Consider the following 22650-nt stretch of genomic DNA (forward strand, 5'->3'; position numbering starts at 1 on the left):
GGGCATGACAAGGTAACCGAAGATCCCGTGGGGGGTAATGAAGGCGGTGTTCTCGATATCGCCTTCGCTCATGACGATCTGGTGGTAGCCCCGGTACGCATCCAAAAAGCTGAGTCGCTCGTGTCCGGAGGTGGCGTCGACAAGCTGGTCAATTCGGGGAAGAGGAAAGAAGTCCTTTGGGCAGGCATCGTTAAGGTTGGAGTAGTCGACGCAGACACGCCATTTGCCATTCTTCTTCTTGACTACGACGGTGTTAGCCAACCACTTGGGGTACTGGACCTCTCTGATTGCCCCAGCGTTTAGGAGTCGGTTGACTTCTTCAATGACGGCCTCGGAGTGAATGGGAGAGGACCGTCGTGCCTTCTGTACGACCGGTCGCTTGGCTTTGTCGATGTTGAGCTCGTGGCAGATGAAAGAGGGGTCGAGCCCCGGCATCTCGTAGGGAGTCCAGGCGAACACTTCAATGTTTCGGTTGAGAAAAGCTACCGTCTCGTTCCGATCAGTGTCACTAAGTGAGGAACTGACAAGGAAGAAGCGGGAGCCGTCCTCGGTGATTGGGATTGTGGCCACATCTTCGACGGTTTTGTCGTCGGGGGATCTGCCGACGTCTTCCAAAACTGGGGCTTCGGGTGCTTCAATGAGATTCACCCTGGGGGTCTGTTTGGTGCTTTGGACAGCGTTGACGTAGCACTGCTTGGCCGCGGTCTGGTCACCGTACAGGTCTTCCTGGTGCCCGTTAGTGCCGATGAAACGTACCACTTGGTGATAAGTGGAGGCAATCGCTTTAAGCCTATGCAGCCAGGTTCGACCGACAATGGCGTTGTAAGGGCCAGGGACGTCGACCACCACAAAGTCTATTTCAAGCGTTACCGAGCCGGCACGGACAGGAAGAGTGATCATACCGATGGGCCAGACAGGAGCTCCGTTGAAGCCGATAAGGGGAACTTCGGAAGGACGGAGGTCGGTCTCGGGAATCTTCAGATCCTTGAAAAGGGAGTAGTACATGACTTCGGCCGAGCTGCCCTGGTCTACGAGGACGCGACGGACATTGAAATTTCCGATGCGTAGCGTGACCACGAGGGCGTCGTTGTGGGGAAGCTGGACGCGGTCGAGATCCTTCTCGGTAAAAGTTATCGTCCATCTGGAGACGTCGTCGGTTCTGGGGCGCTTCGGTTCGGGGCCAACTAGCATGACCTGCTTGGAGGAGGAGGCTTCATTCAATTCTGCCCGGATGACTCGAGCGGCTTCGGGGTTCAAGGGACCGTGTATGACGTTGATTGTCTGTACTTCTTCCTCGGTATGTGATTCGGTCCTCTGTGTCCGAGCCGTCGTCTTCTCGTGATCGATGAAGTTGCCGAGGTGGCCACCAGCAACAAGCTGTTCCAAGTAGGCCTTGAAGGGCTTGCATGCTGTGGTGAAGTGACCTTGCTCGCTATGGTAGCTGCATCGAACGATGGGATTCTTGATTTTCCCATTTTCGGTTCTTAGCTTTTGATTGGGGAAGGAGAAGAAGGGCTGATCCTTCACTTGATCAATGATCCGGTAGATGGGAATGGTGAAGACGGTCTTTTCGGCGTTGAAGTCACTTGGCTTCGGCCTCCTCCTCGGCGACTGCTTGATCGTGTTGACCTGTTTCTTCGGGGTTGAGACAGGTGCGGGGGCCGGTATGGATACCGAAGTGTTCAACGCTTTTGAACTTGTAGGCTTCCCGATGCCTCTCTCTGCCTTGGACTCGATGAGCTGACACCAGTTCTCGATTCGAGTCATAAGGTCCTTCATAGAGTTCGGCTTATGGCGAGCGAGGTCGTCGTAGACTTGCTCGTCCTGGGATGTGAGACCGAGCTTGAATCCTCGGGCAGAGATGACACCGTCGCAACCTTCTATCTCATTGAACAACTCCCAATAACGGCCGGCGTACTGCCGAAGCGTTTCGTCGTTCCTCTTACGGAGGGCTAAGAGGGAGTCGATCTCCTTCTCGTGCTTGTTGCTCGTTACGAACCGTGCCATGAAGGCGTCACAGAGGGAGTCGAACGAGGAGATTGACCGAGCCGGGAGTTGATTGAACCAGGTGAGGCCCAGGTTGCCGAGGCTTGCTGGAAATACTTTGCACAAGAAAGCATCGTCCGAGGGTTCATTCCGAAGAAACAGAGACATGACGGTTTTATACTGGACCAGATGAGTGTACGCCTCGGTCTTGCCGTCATATTTGGCGAACTTGGGTTGGGAGAATCCTTTGGGGGGGGGGGGGTAACCGAGTCGATCTCTCTTGTGAATGGAGAGGTCGAGAGTCGTGCAAGTCGCGCATCGCGATGAGGTCGGATCGAACGGTCGGGGCCGTCTGGACGCTCAGTCGCTGTACGCTTCTTGGGGACGAGTTTGTCCAATCGTTCGTGCTCCTTTCTCTTTGGATCGATACTAACCGATTTTCTGGGAAAACGCTCCTGGCGATGATGTCGGTAGCTATCCCGAGCGGAAGCCTCGAGGCGCTCGGTGACCGGGCTCCTGCTGTTTGCGCCGCCGGGGTGCGAGACAATGGGACTTCTGGCTCGGGGGCCCTTCAGGCGCTCGCGGTATCCTCTAGTCTGGATCTCGACAAGGCCGTCATCTCTCCTGGATGCCCTTGTGAGGCTAGGGGTAGATTCCCGGCCTGTCCTGCCCACAAGGACGGAGTGGGTGGAGGAGGCAGAGACGCTCCCACCACCGAGCCTGTCAAAGGCCGATGGCCTCCTTCGAAGTTGCGCAGGAGAGCGAGAACGGTCCCTGCGCGATGTTTCTTTTGGGGCTCGTGTGTCCACCGGTCTTGGTGACTCAAGACGATCCTTGACTGAAGGACGGGATCTGTGCTCTAGCAGGTGACCGGCTTCGTGACTGCGTGGGGGGGTGCGACGGTTTGTTCTTCCGCCGCGGCTCCCGGAGGAATGAGATGGGGAGATGAGGAGGTGTTTGATCTCCGCCAACTCGTCTCGGACGTGTCTGTCGCGGTCTACAACCGTCGTGAGATCGTCGATTTTGCGCTCGAGATGGCGGATGTAGGAGTGGAGCTCGGAGGATGGGCCTGCGTCTGGAGCTGACGCTCCGGCGCCAACTCCGATGGATATGTGGTTCTTTCCATGGGCCACCGCTCCGCCAGAAGCCAGGCTGTGGTCCACGAGGGAACCGAGCCCGTGGGCGGTACCACCGTGATGTGCGTCGTCGATTTCCACCATGTTTGATTCTGGATGTTTTAACGGAGCATATGAGGGGAGGTGAAAGTTGAAAGGATGGCTAGATCCCCAGCAGAGTCGCCAATTGTAGGGGTTCGGTTTAGGAGGAGGGACCTTCGCCTGAACTAGTATTTCACTTCCGCTGCTCCGTTCCTCCGCCGCTGACCCTGCACCAAGTCACTAAGGCTGGAATAGCCTAGTGACCCTCCGACGATCAAGTTAGATGTAAGGAGAGATGCTTTTAGGTTTAGGGTTAGGGAAAGATGGCATGCCTCTCAAAGATGAGTATCCCTTTGTATTTATAGACCTAGGTTAACTTGGGCTCCAAGCTAGTGCGTGGAGGTCACGCTTAGGTAACCGCCCTCGGTGACATCATAGATGACGCCACGGGATAAGACGGTTACGAAGCACATGGGCAGGCCTGGCCCAGATGATCCTTTTCGCCACGCGTCGCTCATGGTCCCCTCCTGCTATACTGCATTCTGCCAAGAGACCCAAACGGAATGCACACCTCGGTAATTAACCGAAGTGTCAACAGGAGACCTGACGCCGAGCGAGTAAACAGAAAAGTATACACAGGCCCGTGTTAATATGAGGCCTCGGTTGATGGTGGTCCGGTTAGATTACCGAGACCATGACCGAAACCTCCACAGGACGGTCGAACCCAGTTTTCTTGCTGGAGCTCCTCTTGAATTCAGACTCACAAAATCTGTTTGATCAAGTGATCCTGATTTGGAATAGATTGTAAGTAGAACACAGGAATCAACACCAGAATCAGGAAATTTGAAAAAGTTTAAAATCGACACAATTCCGTACAAAATAGGATATATGCAGAGCATAAGATTGCTGATAATAGAAACACCCCTGCCTATATACAACCACCAGCAAAAGGATTTACAAACAAAAATGCCGCGCGAGCAGCCCAAATACATCATTAAATTACAGTATTCATCCCTTCACAAACACAACAATCTCAGTACAGGGGTTCAAATAGGAATCATATCCCACACCGCATTAGATCTCTAACAAGGCACTAGGATTAATTCTACACAACCACCACATTCTCATTTTGGGAAAAGTCTTGATGTCCACAAATGGGATGACAATACAAGGGGAGCAATAAAAATGGAAACCAAGTCAGAGAACTGTCAATGGCCTCCTCTTGCAATTTCTCCAATAAAGTGAAAAACAAGGAAAGAAATAGGAGAAAACTCTTCTAACCGCTCATGTTAATCAAGTCATGACCCGTCCAGGGCCCTTTTCTTTACACTCCCTTCAAGAATGCCATCAACTCCGAAAGAGAGAGTACAGCGTTGCTCATCAACTGGACCCGGTAGCTCGAATGAAACAGAGAAATGTCCCGGTGGGCAAAGATTTCGCGTACGCATCTCAAAGACTTGGGAGTATCTGCGAACAATTCTCTCACCCGTTGCCGTTATTCCCTTTATGACTACTTTACCAGTAGGTTCAATATCACAACTAAATGTGCCTGCAGTTACAAAGTGAATGCTCATATTGATCATCAGGAGTGAACCATAATAGTGGAGGCCAATAAAATATCTTGCCATCAAGAAACATTTTTATAACAATAACTACCTGATCAACAACGAGAGATACTGAGAAAATGTAATACAAGAACATAATGATTTCAATTTTACATGGTTTTCAAGCAACCCTTTCCATTCATAAGAAATCCCTAACTATGCTCCTACTTACATTCCAATGGTTACACAACATTTTAAATATAACTTTTTCCCTCTTAACATGGTAAATTAGTGGAGGAAATATCTGTGTAACAAGAAAGATCAATTTAATATGCTATTAAATCAAATTAACATGTCCAGAAAGAAAGAAAAAAGAGCATATGCAGACTCCATGAATGAACTATGAATTTTGTAATTTGTTGAATAATCATCCGAATATGAAACTTACTTTTATCTGCTGCCACACCTGGGAGGGAGACACGAAAAAGATATGTCTCCTCACCTTCGCCAATGTTCATCAACCCTATAATTGCTCCCACTTTCCCCCTTGCAGCACTTCCAGTCAAGCCAACTCCCCTTTTGGTCGCAGCTATAATGTTATTCCACTCTTCCTCATATGGGCGAGAAGGCAAGAACACCAAAGCAGGCTCATTGCTAACTGTTAGATCAGTTTCCCTCTGTACAGGGGACAAAGGTGGGCCAGTATAGGGTACGCTATTGAGAGGTGCCACAGAAAGAACAGGCTGTTGAGGATCCAGATCCACAAATGGCACGCCTTTACGTTTGTGTGTGGCCCCACCATGAGAGTTATTTTGCCTAAACCATTAATTGGAAACAATAGCAAATCAGACTTATTGGAAGTTGTGAAAATCTATTCGGCGATTTTGTGAAAACGGTACTTCAACAACATACGTTCAATACATAAACACAACACTTAGAAAATAGTGCCAAGATGCAAGGTTAAAATACTTATTTACTTTTCGGGGGCTAAAGGATTTAGAAGAAAATAAGTACACCGTCTTCTGCATGCCACAAAATGTCAAACTGCATTAATGTAAGTTATCTATTCCAAATTCAAGGAAGACTAAAGTTCAAGCAATGGCTAAAAATCAAAGAAGAAGGTTCCTGTTTCTTTTCTCGAGAGACAGTAACTTCTAACTGGACACAAAGGATATAAAATGGGGCTCCACTAACACTAATTATTGAACAGGCCAAACGAAATATATATATATATATATATATATATATATATATATATATATATATATATATATATATATATATATATATATATATATATATATCAGTCCGTCTCCCGTAAGGACCACCTCATTTTAATAAAATGCGGACCTCCCATTTCCCGATCAAATTTTGATGATCCGAGCCGCTCAATGTGTTCAGAATGTGATTTTAAGGGTACACATGAGAAATCAGCAAAAAAAAAAGACCGGGAAGGGCTTGATCCGAGCAGTTTTTGTTTATTTTTTTTCGAACGGTTCAAATAAAAACTGCTCGGACGAAGCTCTTCCCGGTATTTTTTTTTGTTGATTTCTCGCGGGTACCCTTAAAATCACGTTCTGAACACATTGAGCGGCTCGGATCGTCGAAATTCGATCAGGAAATAGGAGAAATGAGTAATCTGTACCATTTAGAAAAGTCCAAATTGTTTTGTTCACTTTTGAAAGATAAAAATGGGGCTCCACTAACTCTTTACTTTTTCGACTTTTTAATGACCCAAATTGTTTTAGGAAATTCCAAGAACAAAATCCTCTGAAAGTTCCATTTTACCCTTCTCCCTTGAATTGAAGTGACAAGTGTAATTTGAATTGAAGGGCATTTTTGAAAAGTAAAAGTTTGTAAAGTGTAATGATTATGTTCCCTAAATAATTGTAAACCCCAAATTGGACAAACAGATTAGGACAAAGGGAGTGATTGGGTCTAGAAGAGGATCTTGATCCATAGAAAAGGGGATTCCAACTCCAAGATTGGAAAGACAAAGTAAAAAATCTCTTTAAAAAGATGCACATTTAAGCAGGGTGTAGGTTCATCCTTAGTCAAGGAAAGTAACATTTTTAGTATCTTCTTGACAATCAAGATCTGATCTGATGTAAGGCAATGTTCCCCCAAAATAAAATGACAAAACAACTAATAAGAAGACGTAACCAAAGAACATATTACATAACCAGAGAATATATAAAAAATATCAAGAATACACTAGTTTTCTCTAAGCGCACATCCATCAAGCATGAAGGGCATTTTGGTTAAATTGATTAAGGCCCCATTTGGAAGTCCCAAATAAAATAATTTAGACCTATTAAACCTGGATCATTCACCCATTAGATACTTATTATAGTTCTCTTTGAAAGTAAAACACCTCAAAAATACAAAAGCTAGTAGCTGCAGGAAAACAATCCTTGAAAACATAGAGTTGCCTAGCCTAAAATTCCAAGAATAAAAGTCCCTTGTTCAACCCGACTTGAATTTGGAACTTTCTGAGTAGATTTTAAATTAGTTAATACATATCAGAAGAACTCAACTGGCACAGCCAAACAGCCCCCTAATACAGATGTAAACAGAGGCTACCTTCATTGAAATTTTAGGACTCTACCCCGAACATTCAAATTTAAAGCAGGATAGAGAGCCACGACTTACATATACTTGAGTACAAATGTGAGATAATGCCGTAAAATATAGATTAAAAGATCTTGAATCATTACAAGTTTGTCATTCTTTAAACATGAACACAAGTTCTATAAGCGAAGTATAGTAGAAAATCAATGCAAATCTAGCCAAATCAGTATATGTTTGTTGATATGTATGTGTAATTGCGTATAAGCCGAAGTAAGGGTGTGGTAGCCAGAGTACCTGAGCGGAGACACCTTTGCAGAGTCGCCAGAGAAGTTTGGCAATTGATTGGCACCGAATCCAGGGGGAATCTGAATATGGTATGGATATTAGATAATCCAACTTAGAGATTCTTGTGCTAAGAAAATTTAGGTTCTTTGGTATGAATACCCTATATGCATATCCATACTTAATTAAATATAACTTCATGAATTCAGACAACGAGACTTGTGAGCTATTGTGGTGATGTACACATGCAAGCTACTGAACATTAGACAAGTGTCTTTGTGTAGCGTCTTTGATAAGCGTCAGATAAGTGTCATATGATTATCACTATGCAATACACCTGAACATTATTTCTGTCCCAGGAAAGTTCTTTAATGCTTCATAGGCTGGCTCCAAAAGAGAATTTTATGTTTAAATTTTCTTCTGGGACGTTGAAATCACAGGATTGAATAATCTCGGTCGAGGAGAATAATATGCGGTTAAGGGTTATACATAACAGTTACGTATGATAGAATTGGAAAATTTGGAATCGTGATTAAACCGTAAGCAAACCAATGCGCTCCAACCATCTCATCCAAGCCAACTCTATAAAAGATGTAACCAGGCCACATAGTACTTCGTAGAGAGGCTGCCAAGCAAGTGAAATTCTTCCCTCTGGGGCTAAGCCATAGTTGTCAAGGACTCAAGGGCGAAAGGAGCACCGAGGAGCAAAGTCCTGTTGGGCCCAAAGCGAGAGGTGCACCCCTTTTTGAAGCGAGGCGCACCTATGTGGAAAATAGGAAAAATAGCACACACTAATATTTCAAATAATAAACACTAAACCAATGAGGAAAAATAGCATACATTTATAGGCCCTTTAGTCTTCAGCTTTTTCGGCTTAGGTTTAGAAACGGAGCCTTGACTGCTTCCGATTGATTTACCTCGTGCAGATGCAATCTCCATGAAGTCATCTTCATCATCCTCCAAACCATTATCATCAAAATCCGGAATCATTTGCATTTGATCTTTCAATGTTTTCTTTTTTACCATAAACTCTTGAATCTCTAGTTTTACCTCAGGTGGGCATCTTGGACAACCTACCACATCCTTATAACCTCCCACAAGGTGTTGCTTTGCCCGACAAACCCCGCCATTGGTTATTTTGCCACAAAAATTACACTTAAATTTATTAGTGTTTGTGGGATTCACCAAACAGAAATACTTCCATGCGGGGTCTGTTCTATTCGTATTATCTTTCAATGATTTATTTTTTCCCATAAACTCTTGAATCTCCAGTTTTACCTCAGGTGGGCATCTTGGACAACCTAACACCTCCCTATAACCTCCCACGATGTGTTTCTTTGCCCGACAAACCCCGCCATTGGTTATTTTGCCACAAAAATTACACTTAAATTTATTAGTGTTCGTGGGATCCACCAAACAGAAATACTTCCATGCAGGGTCCGTTCTATTCGTATTATCTTCACTTGACATCTAAAAACAAAACAAACAAGTTCAATTTGCATTAGCTAATAGCCACTGATAAACATTGAGTATGTCAGTGTGCTGTGTATACTGTATAAAACTATATGTAGTTTATGTTCACAGAAATTTAATGTATACATATACATATGTACAGAGAGAAGAGAGGGGAGAATACCTTGACATATATATCATATATATACACGACAGAGAAAGAGACGATCGACTGATGCAGGAGTGAGAAAGATGATCGACTGAGAGGTGAGGAGAGGAGAGACGACTGATGCAGGAGACGATCAATTGACACAGGAGACGAGAGATAAGTTCAATCAGTAGCAGGGCTTCATCATCTTCTCAGTCACTGAGTTCTCTCAATCGGCTGAGAGAGATCGATGAGAGAAAGATTGTAGTTCTACCAGGATTTTAACCTACACAACAATATCAGGGCTGTGATTGATTTTGAAAGAAGTGCGCCTTTATGCGCCTTGTCACCTTTTCGCGCCTTGTTAAAGTCACCTCGCTTGCGGATCAAAAATAAATAAAAAAATCGCCTCGCCTGGGTACATGCAAGGCAATGGGAGTGCGCCTCGCCTTGCCTTTGACAACTATGGCCTAAGCCTTCAAGAAGGAGCTCAAATCTGTTTAATGTTAGTGATTAATTTGAGAAACGAGTGGGAAATGGAAGTAGGAGCGAAATGAGATCAATGCCCTTATAAAAATATCTTGATAGCAAAAGTACATCCAAGGTATGGATAGATATCAATATGTGTTTAATTCTTTACTGCGTTTAACCTTAATTCTATTCACTTTGTATACACACCTACATAGTACATAGGCTTCGTGATGATCAGTAATCCAATATATTACAAATATAATATAAAGCATTTTTTAAGGAAAAAGATGCACAGTGACAACCTATCTGTAGCATCCAGAGGTAGCTGGTGTAAATTGATTCCTTGACCCTCCACACTTGTAATTGGAAGGGTAACATAGACTACGTAGTATACTGAGGAGGTCATTGTTTGTTTCACCACTAACCCATTTATTTGAAGATTTGAATGCTAGAATTACAATTGCTTCTCAGTGTTCTCACACACGGACAACATTATAGATAACAACTCCCATTAATCAGCTTCAACATTTGGAATATCACAACAAAAGCAAGGAGCATGAGAATAGATATCCCCTAGGAATCACCCTTGGCTTTCGTCCCAAATAAAGAGAGTCAAGTTCGAATTTCTTTAAGGGTTTTTTCCCCTTCTTTATAGGAGTATGCGAGAACCAAAATAAAAAGTTCACAAACGAAACCACAATATCAATATTGAACCCAAAGCAATTGCATATCAAACTCACGAAGATGTGGTGGCCGTCATTTTTCGGGTTTGATGATGCATTGCAGCTCATTATTGAAATGAAATCTCCATTCTCCCCCATAAATGAGGAGTAAAATCCTTCCAATTAAAGTAGCATATCTAGTGCGGGATTGAAGTGTCGGGTTAGGGATTCAATGCAAACCATCAATGCTGGGTTAAGTGTCGAGATAGGGATTCATTGCAAACTATCAACATCTTTACCACATTTTGGGCTTGAAGGACTAAATAAGGGCATTCACCACTACCATGGTATCAGATATAGACAAGATTTCTTGGTCATCAGAAATTGAAAAGTTTCCAAAGTGCCTCCATAAAAGCCATGGCTTTCGCCTTTCGCTTCTACAGCTGACCCGCACTCACATCTAAAGGCAGAATGTTTGCCGAAGACCACCACCGCCTGTAGTTACAAATCATCATACCACGATCCCCCGCATCTATCTTCAAGTAAGTATACCATCAAAATTATTTCATAAATTCTTGAGGAAGGGGCTGAGGCTCCCAATTAACTTCATGACTAGGTTCTCCGCTAGTTTTTCCAAGTCAACACGCCTACTCGCTCGCTCTTACTCACTCCTAGAAACTCCTTTGGTGAATTAAAAATTGTACTATTCACCTTTGACGCATGACATGTTTGTTCCTTTTGGAACACATCCCCGTTCCCTTATGCCCATATGCAACATCTATTAACCAACAAAGACGACGTAAACTATTTTTTCCCCCGTAGTATCTTTTGAAAACACGCAAAGGGCCTCCTCCCGTCACTTATTAAACCTTCTAAACAAAGATTGAACTCAAGGGGCCTCCGTAGCATATTTAGAAACCACACACACGCAAATGGGAGGATGGAGCTATCAACAAGCACGAATCAAAGATTGAAATGAAACCCTAATAAGGACCAAAAGAGAAATTCTACGAGAACAAAAACTGGAATCCAAACAAATGTAATGAGGAAACAGCAGTTACATACATAGGAATAAGTCAAACAAAATGACATGAAGTAACAATGCAACCAAGAGAACTATTAAAAAGAGAGAGAGAGATAGAGAGAGAGAGAGAGAGAGAGAGAGCATTACTAGGTTCCGGCTAAACTCATCCATAACTTTCTCGTACTCAGGTTTCATCATGGCGGCTTCTGCAACGTAAAGAGAGCTTTCTCCTATACACAATAACGAAGTGACTGTTACCAGCTCATACGATTCAAGGGTCCGGCTAACATGAGCTCATTGGGCACGCGACAATACACACAAAAAGGCATAACAGTTAGAACTCAAATACAACTTTTACAGACATCAATACAGTTTGGCGCATACCAATGCATTTTTTTCGGATATCAATACACCATTTTTATGCTATTATCCAAAGTCCAATGGTCTTTAGTTAGCATTTTCCAATTAAACAAAACATAACACCGAAACCAGAACTTCGAAAATCGTGATTGGATGCAGAAGATCTGAGAAATTCAAACGTCGATCTAAATTCTCACAAAAGATAAAAAAAAATAAAAAAATTTGGTGGTTTAAGCCGAGAGATCGCGGATTATGGCGAGAAGTACCTCGATCGGGAGGGCTTGACGGCGCGGTTTCCGATCCGGAGTGCTTCAGAGAGAGAGAGAGAGAGAGAGAGAGAGAGAGTTGGGGTTCAGCTGTAGCGGATTTCTGGAGCAAAATGCAAGCAAAAACTAGTAGCTCCTGTAACTTACTGGATTTCGTTTGCAGGAAATTTTGAGATGGATTTGAGGAGATGGGATTGCAATGGTGTGTGGGGACATGGGTTTTGATTATGAAAGATCAATTCATTGTGATATAAAAAGAACAAGAGCATTTTCAAAAAAAAAAAAAAAAGAACAAGAGCGATGATACAAGCAAGCACAAATACCAACCACAACTCTCGCACATACGCTTTTGGCTCACATACGTAACTGTGGAACCCATCGAACTCACGCGTATGTTAAAAAAAATGTGTGATTAAAGGTGTGGTCGATGAATGTATACTAATTATTTTTTTAAAAATAATTATTTTACAATTACAAATACTTGTATAAATATTTTCACAAAAGCACCCACATGCACATGTGGATGTAGTGTACGAGGGACCCAAACATTTTTGTGTTCGTAAGTGTTTGTATAATGTATAGTATGTTGTTTGTGGTTCTTAGACTTCTAATTATTATTATTTTTTTATAAAGAAAGCAAGGATGTGCCCTTAGTAGGTTAAGTAGCAATAAAGATGAACCGTAAATTCAGACATTTTGAATTTGAAATTTGACAATATTTCTGGCCAAGCTACAAGAGAGAAATCTCTTGTTGATCATCTAGTCCCGATGTAAATGGTCTTCCTTAAACTAAACTGGGAAGGCAATTAGTAAAGGTACGCGTAAGCTGTCCCGAACATCGTAATTGTAAAAAAAAAAAAAAAGGAACAGAAAAGAAAAAGAAAGCAAGGATGTAAGACTATTTATGGACCATAGATTAAGAGACAGATATAGCTCAAAATAGTGCTATAATATGTCGTGGGTTCATTTAGTATGTCAAATAATTAAACAAAATAACTTGACCAACTATTTGACTTACTTACCTATTGATATAGTCCACTGCACATACAAATAAGAACATAAAAGCAAATAAAATAATAGTGACCAATTAATTTACTTTACTTGAGATTTTACGTTTGTGTTTGTTGAAACAATAAAAATACTAAGTAAGACAGCTAACCAAACTAGCCATGAGATTTTGGCACTCTACTTTTAGTTAATGACACTCCACTTTTTGTTTTGTTTTATCACATGATCAAAATACAAAGTGAGGTGCCAGTGGCTAAAACTGAAGTGTCAAGATCAATTTCCTTAGTATTGTCAAATGTATAACGAGTCCATCGTGTCGAAACTAGAGGCCTCCACCAAATACATTGGTAGCTATTTTTCATTTTCATTTTTTTGTCTTGAAAATCATTAGGAGGTTAATGCATGTTAGTGGGGGAAATGAGAATATGTGGCGGAGTTCAAACCGTCGCCCCTAATGCATGGGAGTATAAATCGCCGCCATTAAATTGATACTTCACTTGCTGCCACTGTTTTTTTTTATGACGACATTCTGGACAAATGTAAAGAATAATTTTAAATGAGATTACAGGCATTAGAACTTATATAGATAGACTTGAACATCTAGGGAAAGATTGAAGTTTATAAACTTGTCAAACTTAAATACAAGTCTTGACCCTTTTTTTATTCAAATTATTGACAATCTATCCACACCATAAGTAACAAGCTAAATTAAATAGAACTCCCTCCCCCCTTAAAATACTTAATAGCTCATTGATTGTTGAGCCTCTCTTTTTGGAGAGGCAAAAACAAGTCGGTGTTTAATGATGGTTGAACATGGTTTTGCGACGACGATGTGTGTTTGACCAAGGTTGAATATAGTGACGGTGGAATAGAGTGAGGTAAAGAGAAAGGAGAGTGACATCGGTGGAAGATAATAATAACAAAACTCTTGGCCAAAGTACGTTGTTTTGGTTACATTTAGCCTGTATCGTTACGTTTCGCACACACACACACAAAGTATTGACATTGACACTACAGAAAGGGCATACAATTTAGGTAACGAAATTAATTAAGAGTTCAGAGGTAGACTTATTACTGGAATAATATATAGTCTAGGATTCTATACACAATCCTATTCTACTACTATAATATAATTTGCCTCATCAAATTTCTATTTATGCAATAATCTATGGGGAGACGATTTTGACACTCTACTTTTAGCCAATGGCACTCCACTTTTAGGTTTGTTTTCTTACATGATTAACAAACAAAGTAGAGTGCTAGTGACTAAAATTGAAATGCCAAAATCAATTTCCTAATCTATGATGGTTATGTACTAGCAGTTAAAGAGTTGGGAGATTTAAGGTTCGTACTGACAGACCAACATCGACTCCTGTTGTATTAATCACCCTTTATATATACTAATCTAACTCAGCAACCCTACAAATGCTACATATGGAAAAAAATCTTAAGTTAAATAAGTTCATACATTTTTTTTATTACCAAAAGGGTGGGAGGGGGCAACCAGCATAGCAACTCTCCTTGGGCGTGACCATAGGAGCTCCCAGCCCGCCGATAGAATGTTCAGTGCAAGCCATAGCTACCGCCTGGATGGACGGGCCATCACCATGGCACCACCTGGTGCACAATTGGCATAAGTTCCCCCCTTCATTGGTTCAAAGACTCATCCGCAAATGTGAGGCCAAACCACCTGCCGAGATTCGAACCCACGTCTCTATCAAAAAGGGTAGTGAACCCTGCCAACTGGGCTACTGTTTACACCATATATTTACCGTCTGTCGATGATCGACCGGAAGGTGGCGATTATGAGAATGCTTCATATTTTATTATTTCATATTTATAATATAACTAGTTTTTATTTCTTTTATTTCTTTGTATTTTAATGAATTGCAGGATATTTGACATGCTCCCACATATTTAGAAGTTAAAAGGACACTTATCATTGTTCTATACACTTTGAAGTTGAAGGGAAGTTGTTTGGACATTTGGAAGCAAATTGGAAGAATGAAGAGTAGTGAGAAGTTAGGAAGTTATTTCCTATACATCTTTGTTTTCCTATAAATAGCCTTTTTAGACCTCATTGTAAAACCTCCACTCAATCGCCCAAAGGCTTCTACTTTTTATCTGTACTTTACTTTTCTTGCTCTAGGAGTAGCTTGTAACGTAACTATCTACTCGACTGTGTTTACATTGTCGATTGACTTCTACTTTGAAGAATAATAAAGTCCTTTTGTTATTCTTCTTCCATCTCCATTCACTTCATTACGTTTGCTTTCAGAGAAGTCCTGAAATACGGCAAGAACCAAATTCCATCACCACAAAACATCCACATTCCAGTACTTAGAATATTTCTCTGTCGACCATCGACAGCAAGTAAAACAATAGATGACCTTCTAGCTTATGCGGGCAGCACTAATGTGGACAATACATGATCTTCCAGCTAATGGTGACTTGTCTGGTTGGAGAACGAAGGGTGCCCTAGCATGTCCTTTTTGCAATTAAAACACTCATTCTGAGTGGTTAAAAAACAGAGGTAAATATTGTTTTATGGGTCATAGACGCTTCCTCGACGAAGACCATAGTTATCATCAAGATACAATATCATTTTATGGCACCCAAGAAATGGGACATGCTCCTACAATGTTATCCGGCATTGAGGTCAAATCGATAATAGAAGGCATTGAATGTGAATTTGGAAAGATAGAGGCTAACTTGAAGAAATCAAGAAACAGAAATAGTGATGGGGTACAACCATGAAAGAAGCAGAGCATATTTTTCCAATTGGAATATTGGCCATATCTCATGTTGCGTTACATGTTGGATGTGATGCATATACAGACAAATGTGTTTGACAATGTGCACGGCATTGTGTTGAATATGGATGGGAAGACGAAGGATAACTTGAAAGCACGCCTTGACCTAGTAGAGAAAGGTATAAGAAGTGAACTACACCCACAAAAGATAAGGTTCCGATAGGACATATTTGCCACTAGCTTGCTTCTCCATGGTTCCAAAAGAGAAAGATGATTTCCTGCAAGTTTTGAAGGGGATTAAAGTGCTTGACGGTTATGCTTCGAATATTTCACATTGTATTAAACTCAAACAATGTAAAATTGGAGGTTTGAAGAGTCATGATGCTCATGTATGATGCAACAACTTCTTTCGATAGCATTACGAGGCTCTTTGCCAAAGAAAGTGGTCTTACCATTAATTGAGTTTTGTTGCTACTTTAGAGAAGTATGCAGGGCCGGCCCAAAGGTTTTGAGTGCCTAAGGCCAAATTAAAAAAAGTGTGCCCCTAATACTTAACAATTTTTACAGCAACGATCAAAATACGAGAAAGCCAAACCAATATAAAGTTTTATTAATTATTGCATACGAACACAAAATACAAAGTCTTCAATAGGCAAATATATATTATCTCAACAACGCATGAGTATCACTTGAATACTACTCGTCTTGCATTTCTAGAAGAAAAAGTTACTCATGACAAATTCCTTCACTTGAAATCCACATCTACGGAAACACAACCTAACAGTCTGTGTGACCACCAAGAAAACATGTTGAGAAAATAAATGAAAATAGTACTACGTTGAGTCTCAGCAAACTTAGACTCTTAAAAAGATGCATTTTGCATAAAAAAAATCAATTTTTTTTCACAAATGAATAGATATCAATGAGTTCTTTTATGTCGTGAAAAAATTTAAATCTTTTAACAAAAAAGACATATTTTTAAAGGACTAGATTTGCGCGACGGACATTTATTTAGGGACGGAGGGAGTAGTAATTAGTGAAGGAGAATATAGAGAGTTGAACAAATGAATAGGATGAAGAAGAGGATGAGGGGTGAGAGAGAGGGGAGAAAATTGGAAAATATATTCTAGCTTGGAGTTTATGAGGGAAATAAAAATCATTGAGCACTAGCTATAAATTGAAAATTTAAAGTCAAAATTAAGCTGTAGCTAAAATTAAGAATTGAAAGAACAATAGGTCGGGGTAATTGTAATATGATATGTCGGTGGTTATTTTTCAGATGAGAGAGAAAGAGAGAGTGAGTGAGTGTGGTTATTTTCCACATAGAGAGAGAGAGAGAGAGAGAGTGACTGGACTGTAATGGAAAAAAGTCAAAAACATGCCAGAGCTTTTCTTATCTTTTTTTTTTAAATGGACCAATTAGTTCTCTGATTTACAACAATGCCATCGAGTTTTTGGGTCATCTGAGTTTTTAGGCCTTTATTTGCATGTTGGACGGACATTTTTTTTTATGGTATTGGGCTAAAAAAGAGTCAAAGTCAAACCCAAGTACTAAAAAAATTGGAGTGCCCCAAAAATTGGACATTATTAGGGTACCCAAGGCCCAGGCCTCTTAAGATTGGGCCGGCCGTGGAAGTATGTTCTAAAATCTTACAAATAGAAGAACTTGAGCAAGTCGAGAAGCAAATAGCAATGACTTTATGCAACTTGGAAAAAGATTTCCCTCCCTCATTTTTCATAGTTATGGTGCATTTAGTCATTCATTTGGCTACGGAGGCTAAAATTGCTCGGCATGTTCATTACCGTTGAATGTATCCAATTGAGAGGTCTGACTTATGCCCCTTATATATGTTGACTTTTAACTTTCATTTGTGGTCCATTTTAATTAATTTAGCTTTATCATTTTACCGTAGGTATCTCCAGCGACTTAAGTCGTACGTTTGCAATAGAGCCCACCCCGAGGGTTCTATTGCAAAAGGATACATAGCAAAAGAGTGCCTAACATTCTGTTCATGATATTTAGACTCGGTCAAGACCGTATTTAATCGACCGTCGTGAAACGTTAAAGATGCTTCTGGGTCGATAACGAATTTCGAACTTGATCAAAAGTCGTGAACACAAGCACATTGTTATGTGTTATTCAATAGTGATGAAATAATTCCATATCGCATGTAAGTGACATTTTGGACTTTAGTAACAACCGCTAACATGTGCTTCATTTAGTATTTATAACGATAACAACATAGTTTTCTATTAATAGGGGACATAAAGAATATATAAAAAGACAAAGTCGCCCTCATCGCCTAAGTGATGAAGCTGTCAACAAGATTCACATGGAAAAGTTTTGTGACTGGTTTAGATCATATGTAAGTATTGTCCTAGTACCTATAATAATTGCCTTATTCAAACGTTTTGAAAGGACAGTGCTGGTTAGTATTTTACTCATCATTTCAATGTCAGGTTAGGGTTATTAATAACACAAGGAAACAACAGCTGAGTGAAAAAATCAAATGGCTTGCCCGAGGTCCAAACATTGAGGCTAGAACATTCAAACGTCATGCTGTTAATGGTTTCAAGTTTCGAGTAAAAAGTAGCGAGGAAACCAAAAAACCTTAGAATAGTGGGGTGTGTGTGGTAGTTGAAGGAGGAAGTTTATACTACGGCATTCTATCAGATATTGTTGAGTTAATTTATTTTGAAAAGTTGAGATATGTCTTATTCAAATGTGATTGGGCTGATGTCAACACAAGCAGGGACCATAAGATAGATGAATATGGTTTTGTTCTTGTGAATTTCTCACGTTTGATACACACGGGAGAGCGGTTGAACGATGAACCATTCATTATGGCTTCTCAAGCTTCACAAGTTTATATTATGTAAAAGATCCAAGAGATAAAAGGATGGCTCGTTGCGGTTAGGACAAAAGCTAGGGATGTGTTTGATGTTGGTAACAGTGAAAGGGAAGAAGATGATGCTGGCACGTATTATGACAATGAGCCTTATGATCTGCTAGTTGAAGACATGCCTGTAGATGGACATGACAACCTTGATTGGCTTAGAAATGATGCAATCAGGACTACCATCGATGCAATTGTAAGACTAAATTTTAATTTAGTCATTGTAATGGCCCACATGTATTATATGTGGCACATATGAATTATAGGTTTAATGAGATTCTCCATATCTTATGCGTAAGATTTATTCTATTGGTCAAATAGAGAAGTTGTTTTCTAAATACTTTATACTTTGATAGGAAGTTAGTATCAATGTTTAATAAGAAAATCGGTCATCTCTCTGCCTATAAAAGAGCGTCTAGGGTTCCATCAATTTAACGATATATACTAAACAGTTAGAAAGTAAGGCAAGGGAGAGAAGCCTGTCTTCCACCTAAGGTTTAATGCTCAAGTGAAATTATGATCGTTACTGTCACTTACCGGATCGCTCAAGTTCTGCATAAATGGATCCGGGTACGCCGTTCTTAATTATTTATCTTTTGCTTAATGTTTGTATTGTGATAATCATGATAGTTCTAGACTCTGGCATAATAGTGGGTTGTTAATTATCTAACACCAGAAAGAATAAGTTTACATGTGGTATCAGAGCTATTGGTTTATGAACATCATGATTTTCCATTAAAGAGTAAATAAATTGTTGATTGAATTTTATGGTGCAGGTGTTGGCATAAATCGACAATGCTTGAATCCCGTTATAATTTGTATTTAATAAGTTACCTGACCATGTTGAACTTTTATGTATGTGTACGTATCGTAATCGTTTCCCTCGTTCTGCCGATTACCCACGGTGAAATAGATATCTATTAATTATTTATGGGTCGATGGAATACATGTATTTCTTATTATACAATAAGTGATTCATGATAATGGCATGATGAAGTGGTTCTTTAATTGAAAAAAACAAATATATACTTGCCTAGTTGCGTGATGTGTCCATATGCATGAATATTGTTTATATGGTGGCATAATGAGGATGAGTTGGTGGAAGTTGGAAACCATTGTTTTCCCTGATTGGCTAACAAAATTATTTGTCCCTGTTTTTTTTTTAAGCCCAAATGTCGTGCCTGTAATTTATGTGATTTGGTGGTTTATAATTCTTGACTAATGAAATTAACTGATGCGAGATTTTGTGTGAGACAATTGTGTATACGGGACTTTATGATAATGATCTCTAATAATTGTGAATAACTATTGTTATTTATTCACCTAATGGGTATGTGAAAAATTATTGTTTCGACTGATAATCTACATTAGGATAGATTTGGTAGTCACCAAAGTGACCCAATCATTATGGCTCGTAGATATCAAGTCATGTTAGAAAATTTACTTGTGAATGCCTCGTTATTCGCCTTATGTTCATAAAGAAAGTTACTAATTTGAATCTATAATATGGAAGATTTGGCAGTCACCAAAGTGACCCGATCATAATGATTCTCAGATATCAAATCATATTATGGAATTGTGAATAATCTAAGATTCACCTAATATCCATGAAAAGATCACTATTTTGATTTGACTCTATATAAGGATATGGTTTGGGCTAAAGCAATCCAACCAGCATGTTAACAGATGTTAATCAAATTATGAAATTCTAACACCTATTATGACAAGATGTTAAAATAGTGATACTTTTCTTCTTATTTTTTCACCTAAAGTTTATGCAAAAGTCATTATCTTGATTTAAATATTTATTAAGACGCGGTTCGGTAGTCACCAAAGTGGCCCAACTAGAATGTTTCACAGATTTCAATTAAAATTACTAAAACTTAACACTTATTTTATTTGATATTTATATTATGATACAGTTTGGTAATCACCAAAGTGGCCCAACTGGAATGACTCATAAATATCAAGATAGATATGAAACTTATTCCCATTCTTAAATGTTAAGAATAATGACTTTGCAAATCACACTTCTCTAGTTGCATGGATATTAGGTAGGTCCAAATGTGCACCACTTCTAAGTGATTAGTGAATTGATCGAAGTAGGATAATTTATAAGTATTCACAATTGAGATTGGAATTAGATACTCAGAGGTAACAAACCTACTTAATTGTGAATCCTTATCAATTAGTCCTATTGGTGATAGGGAATCACCATAACTATTAATAGTGTAACATTAGATGAACGCAAAGGTAGAGTACCGTTACATTATTATTATTGTTTGGACAATTTATTTTGTCAACTTATTGGTTACTCAAAGCATTATTGTAGTGAGCATATATTATGTATGCATTATTAATTATATATGCTTCACGTTCACATGCTTGGTATGTTTCATTGTAATTTAAATAATTGAATTTCTCATTTTGAAAAAGAAAAGGTTTAGTTTACTTTTGAATACTAGATCTTGATAAATTATTATGTTTGAGAAATTCTTTTATTTTGGTTAAGTATGAATGAAATGAAATAGAATAAGTCTTACGTTCGTGTGAATATTTAAGGTGAGCATTATCATATTTATTGTGCGTAGAATGCTTGAGGATGCCATTGAAATATTATATTTGGCCTACTCAACTAAAGTATTTGAGAATTAAAGTAGAGGAAGCCTAAATGGGACATGAAGTTGGCATTATGTGATACTAATGAGTCTGCTAATGATCATAGACTCGAAAGAATAAAAGGACAATGATATATGTCACCTCTGTAAAAAGTTGAGACATTAACAAAAAGTTTGTCATAAACGTAAGAAGTGATTCGAAAGGGGAAAGTAGTTACTAACGTTGTATGTTTCGAATCAAACCTAGCTAATTGAAGTCCCCTCAACTATGAAGTGATTTAATTATGAGCTACTACTTATGTTTATAACCAAGATGTGGAGACATTTGAAATTGGTAAAATCATAAGCCCATTAAATTCTAAAGATTTGGGTTACAGTTTTTTATTAAAAAGGGCTTTGTGACTTATCGTTTGTTATTTAAGAATTGGTCATCATTTTGTGTTTTCTATAATGTTTATAAATTTAGTTTCTTTTGTCCAAACTAGATTTTGATGTTATGTTTTGAAACCAAATTTTATGGTGATTGAAAAATATCAATTATTGTCTTATGGTATTTTATTATGTTTGAATGAACTAAAGTTTGATGACCATTTTATTAAGACTCTCCTTATGCTGTATCATAATGTTAGTTTGGTTAGTAGTCTCATGAATGGAAATTACTTCATTTTGTGACATTAACGATTGAAATTATGTTTCAATTAAAAGTATTGTGAGATTAATATATGACAGAAATTTTATTAATCTCTTATGTGTGTGATTTGCATTAAGTACAAGCAAATCATATTCAGTAAGGAGTAAGTCACCAGAAATAACAGACTTCTTATTGCTATTCATATAGACGTAAAAAATTTCATCTAAGAGACCTATTTTATCACCTATAGATGACTTTTTCCTAGTATGTTAGCTTTTCTATTTCATGAAGATCTCAATCAATGAATGCTAAGGTGAATGTTATTGAGATAGAAAGGGCAAATAGAAAATAATGTAAAAGTCATAAGGTAGGACATATGTGATAAATATTATGAGAAGTCTGTTCAATTTAGCATAATGTGATAACTGAAAAGTAATCGTATGTCTGTATGATTAAAAGTATATTTGTAACTCCAAAATACCCATCATGAAGTGGATATAAAAATTCTCTAAAGACCTCTTGCATTTATGTGAAACAGGTTTCTCGTGAGGCTATTTAAATACTTCCTTTGAACTGTAGATAGGAAGAAAACCGAATTTAGGACACCTGAACATTTAAGGTTCTCCAGCAAAGGCTAGAATTTTTATTCACATAAAATGAATTTGAATTTTTTGAATGAGTTGTGGCGACCTTAATTGCTCTGAAAAAATTCAAAGGGTATGGATTTTACTACTTAACTATCGTATGATAGTTATAGAAATCGGTCATTTAGATTTTTAAAGAATAGTGAAATCAGTGGAAGTGATAAACCATGTAACAT

At 39.3% G+C, this 22650-nt stretch overlaps 1 protein-coding gene and 1 long non-coding RNA gene across 3 annotated transcripts; one reads left to right on the plus strand and one right to left on the minus strand.

Annotated features, from left to right (window-relative positions):
* Positions 1–4053: 4053 nt before the first annotated feature.
* On the minus strand, positions 4054–12224 carry LOC131327333 (uncharacterized). 2 transcript variants are annotated; one of them, XM_058360439.1, is made up of 6 exons: positions 11924–12224; positions 11445–11527; positions 8381–9010; positions 7553–7623; positions 5136–5503; positions 4054–4692 (listed from the first exon to the last, which is right to left on the minus strand). In XM_058360439.1, exons 2-6 carry the CDS (start codon positions 11493–11495, stop codon positions 4442–4444), a joined length of 1371 nt encoding a protein of 456 aa, XP_058216422.1. In that variant the 5' UTR covers positions 11496–11527; positions 11924–12224; the 3' UTR covers positions 4054–4441. The 2 variants fall into 2 exon arrangements, with proteins under 2 accessions (XP_058216422.1, XP_058216423.1); XM_058360440.1 differs by lacking the exons at positions 11445–11527; positions 11924–12224 and adding an exon at positions 9177–9540.
* A 5131-nt stretch (positions 12225–17355) lies between these two features.
* LOC131327334 (uncharacterized) lies at positions 17356–18771 on the plus strand. The gene is made up of 4 exons (XR_009200267.1): positions 17356–17510; positions 17598–17855; positions 17945–18050; positions 18145–18771. It is a non-coding gene; the product is annotated as an uncharacterized LOC131327334 (long non-coding RNA).
* Positions 18772–22650: the final 3879 nt, after the last annotated feature.

This window comes from Rhododendron vialii, chromosome 5a, assembly GCF_030253575.1.
Source record: "Rhododendron vialii isolate Sample 1 chromosome 5a, ASM3025357v1".
Classification (NCBI taxonomy): Eukaryota; Viridiplantae; Streptophyta; class Magnoliopsida; order Ericales; family Ericaceae; genus Rhododendron; species Rhododendron vialii.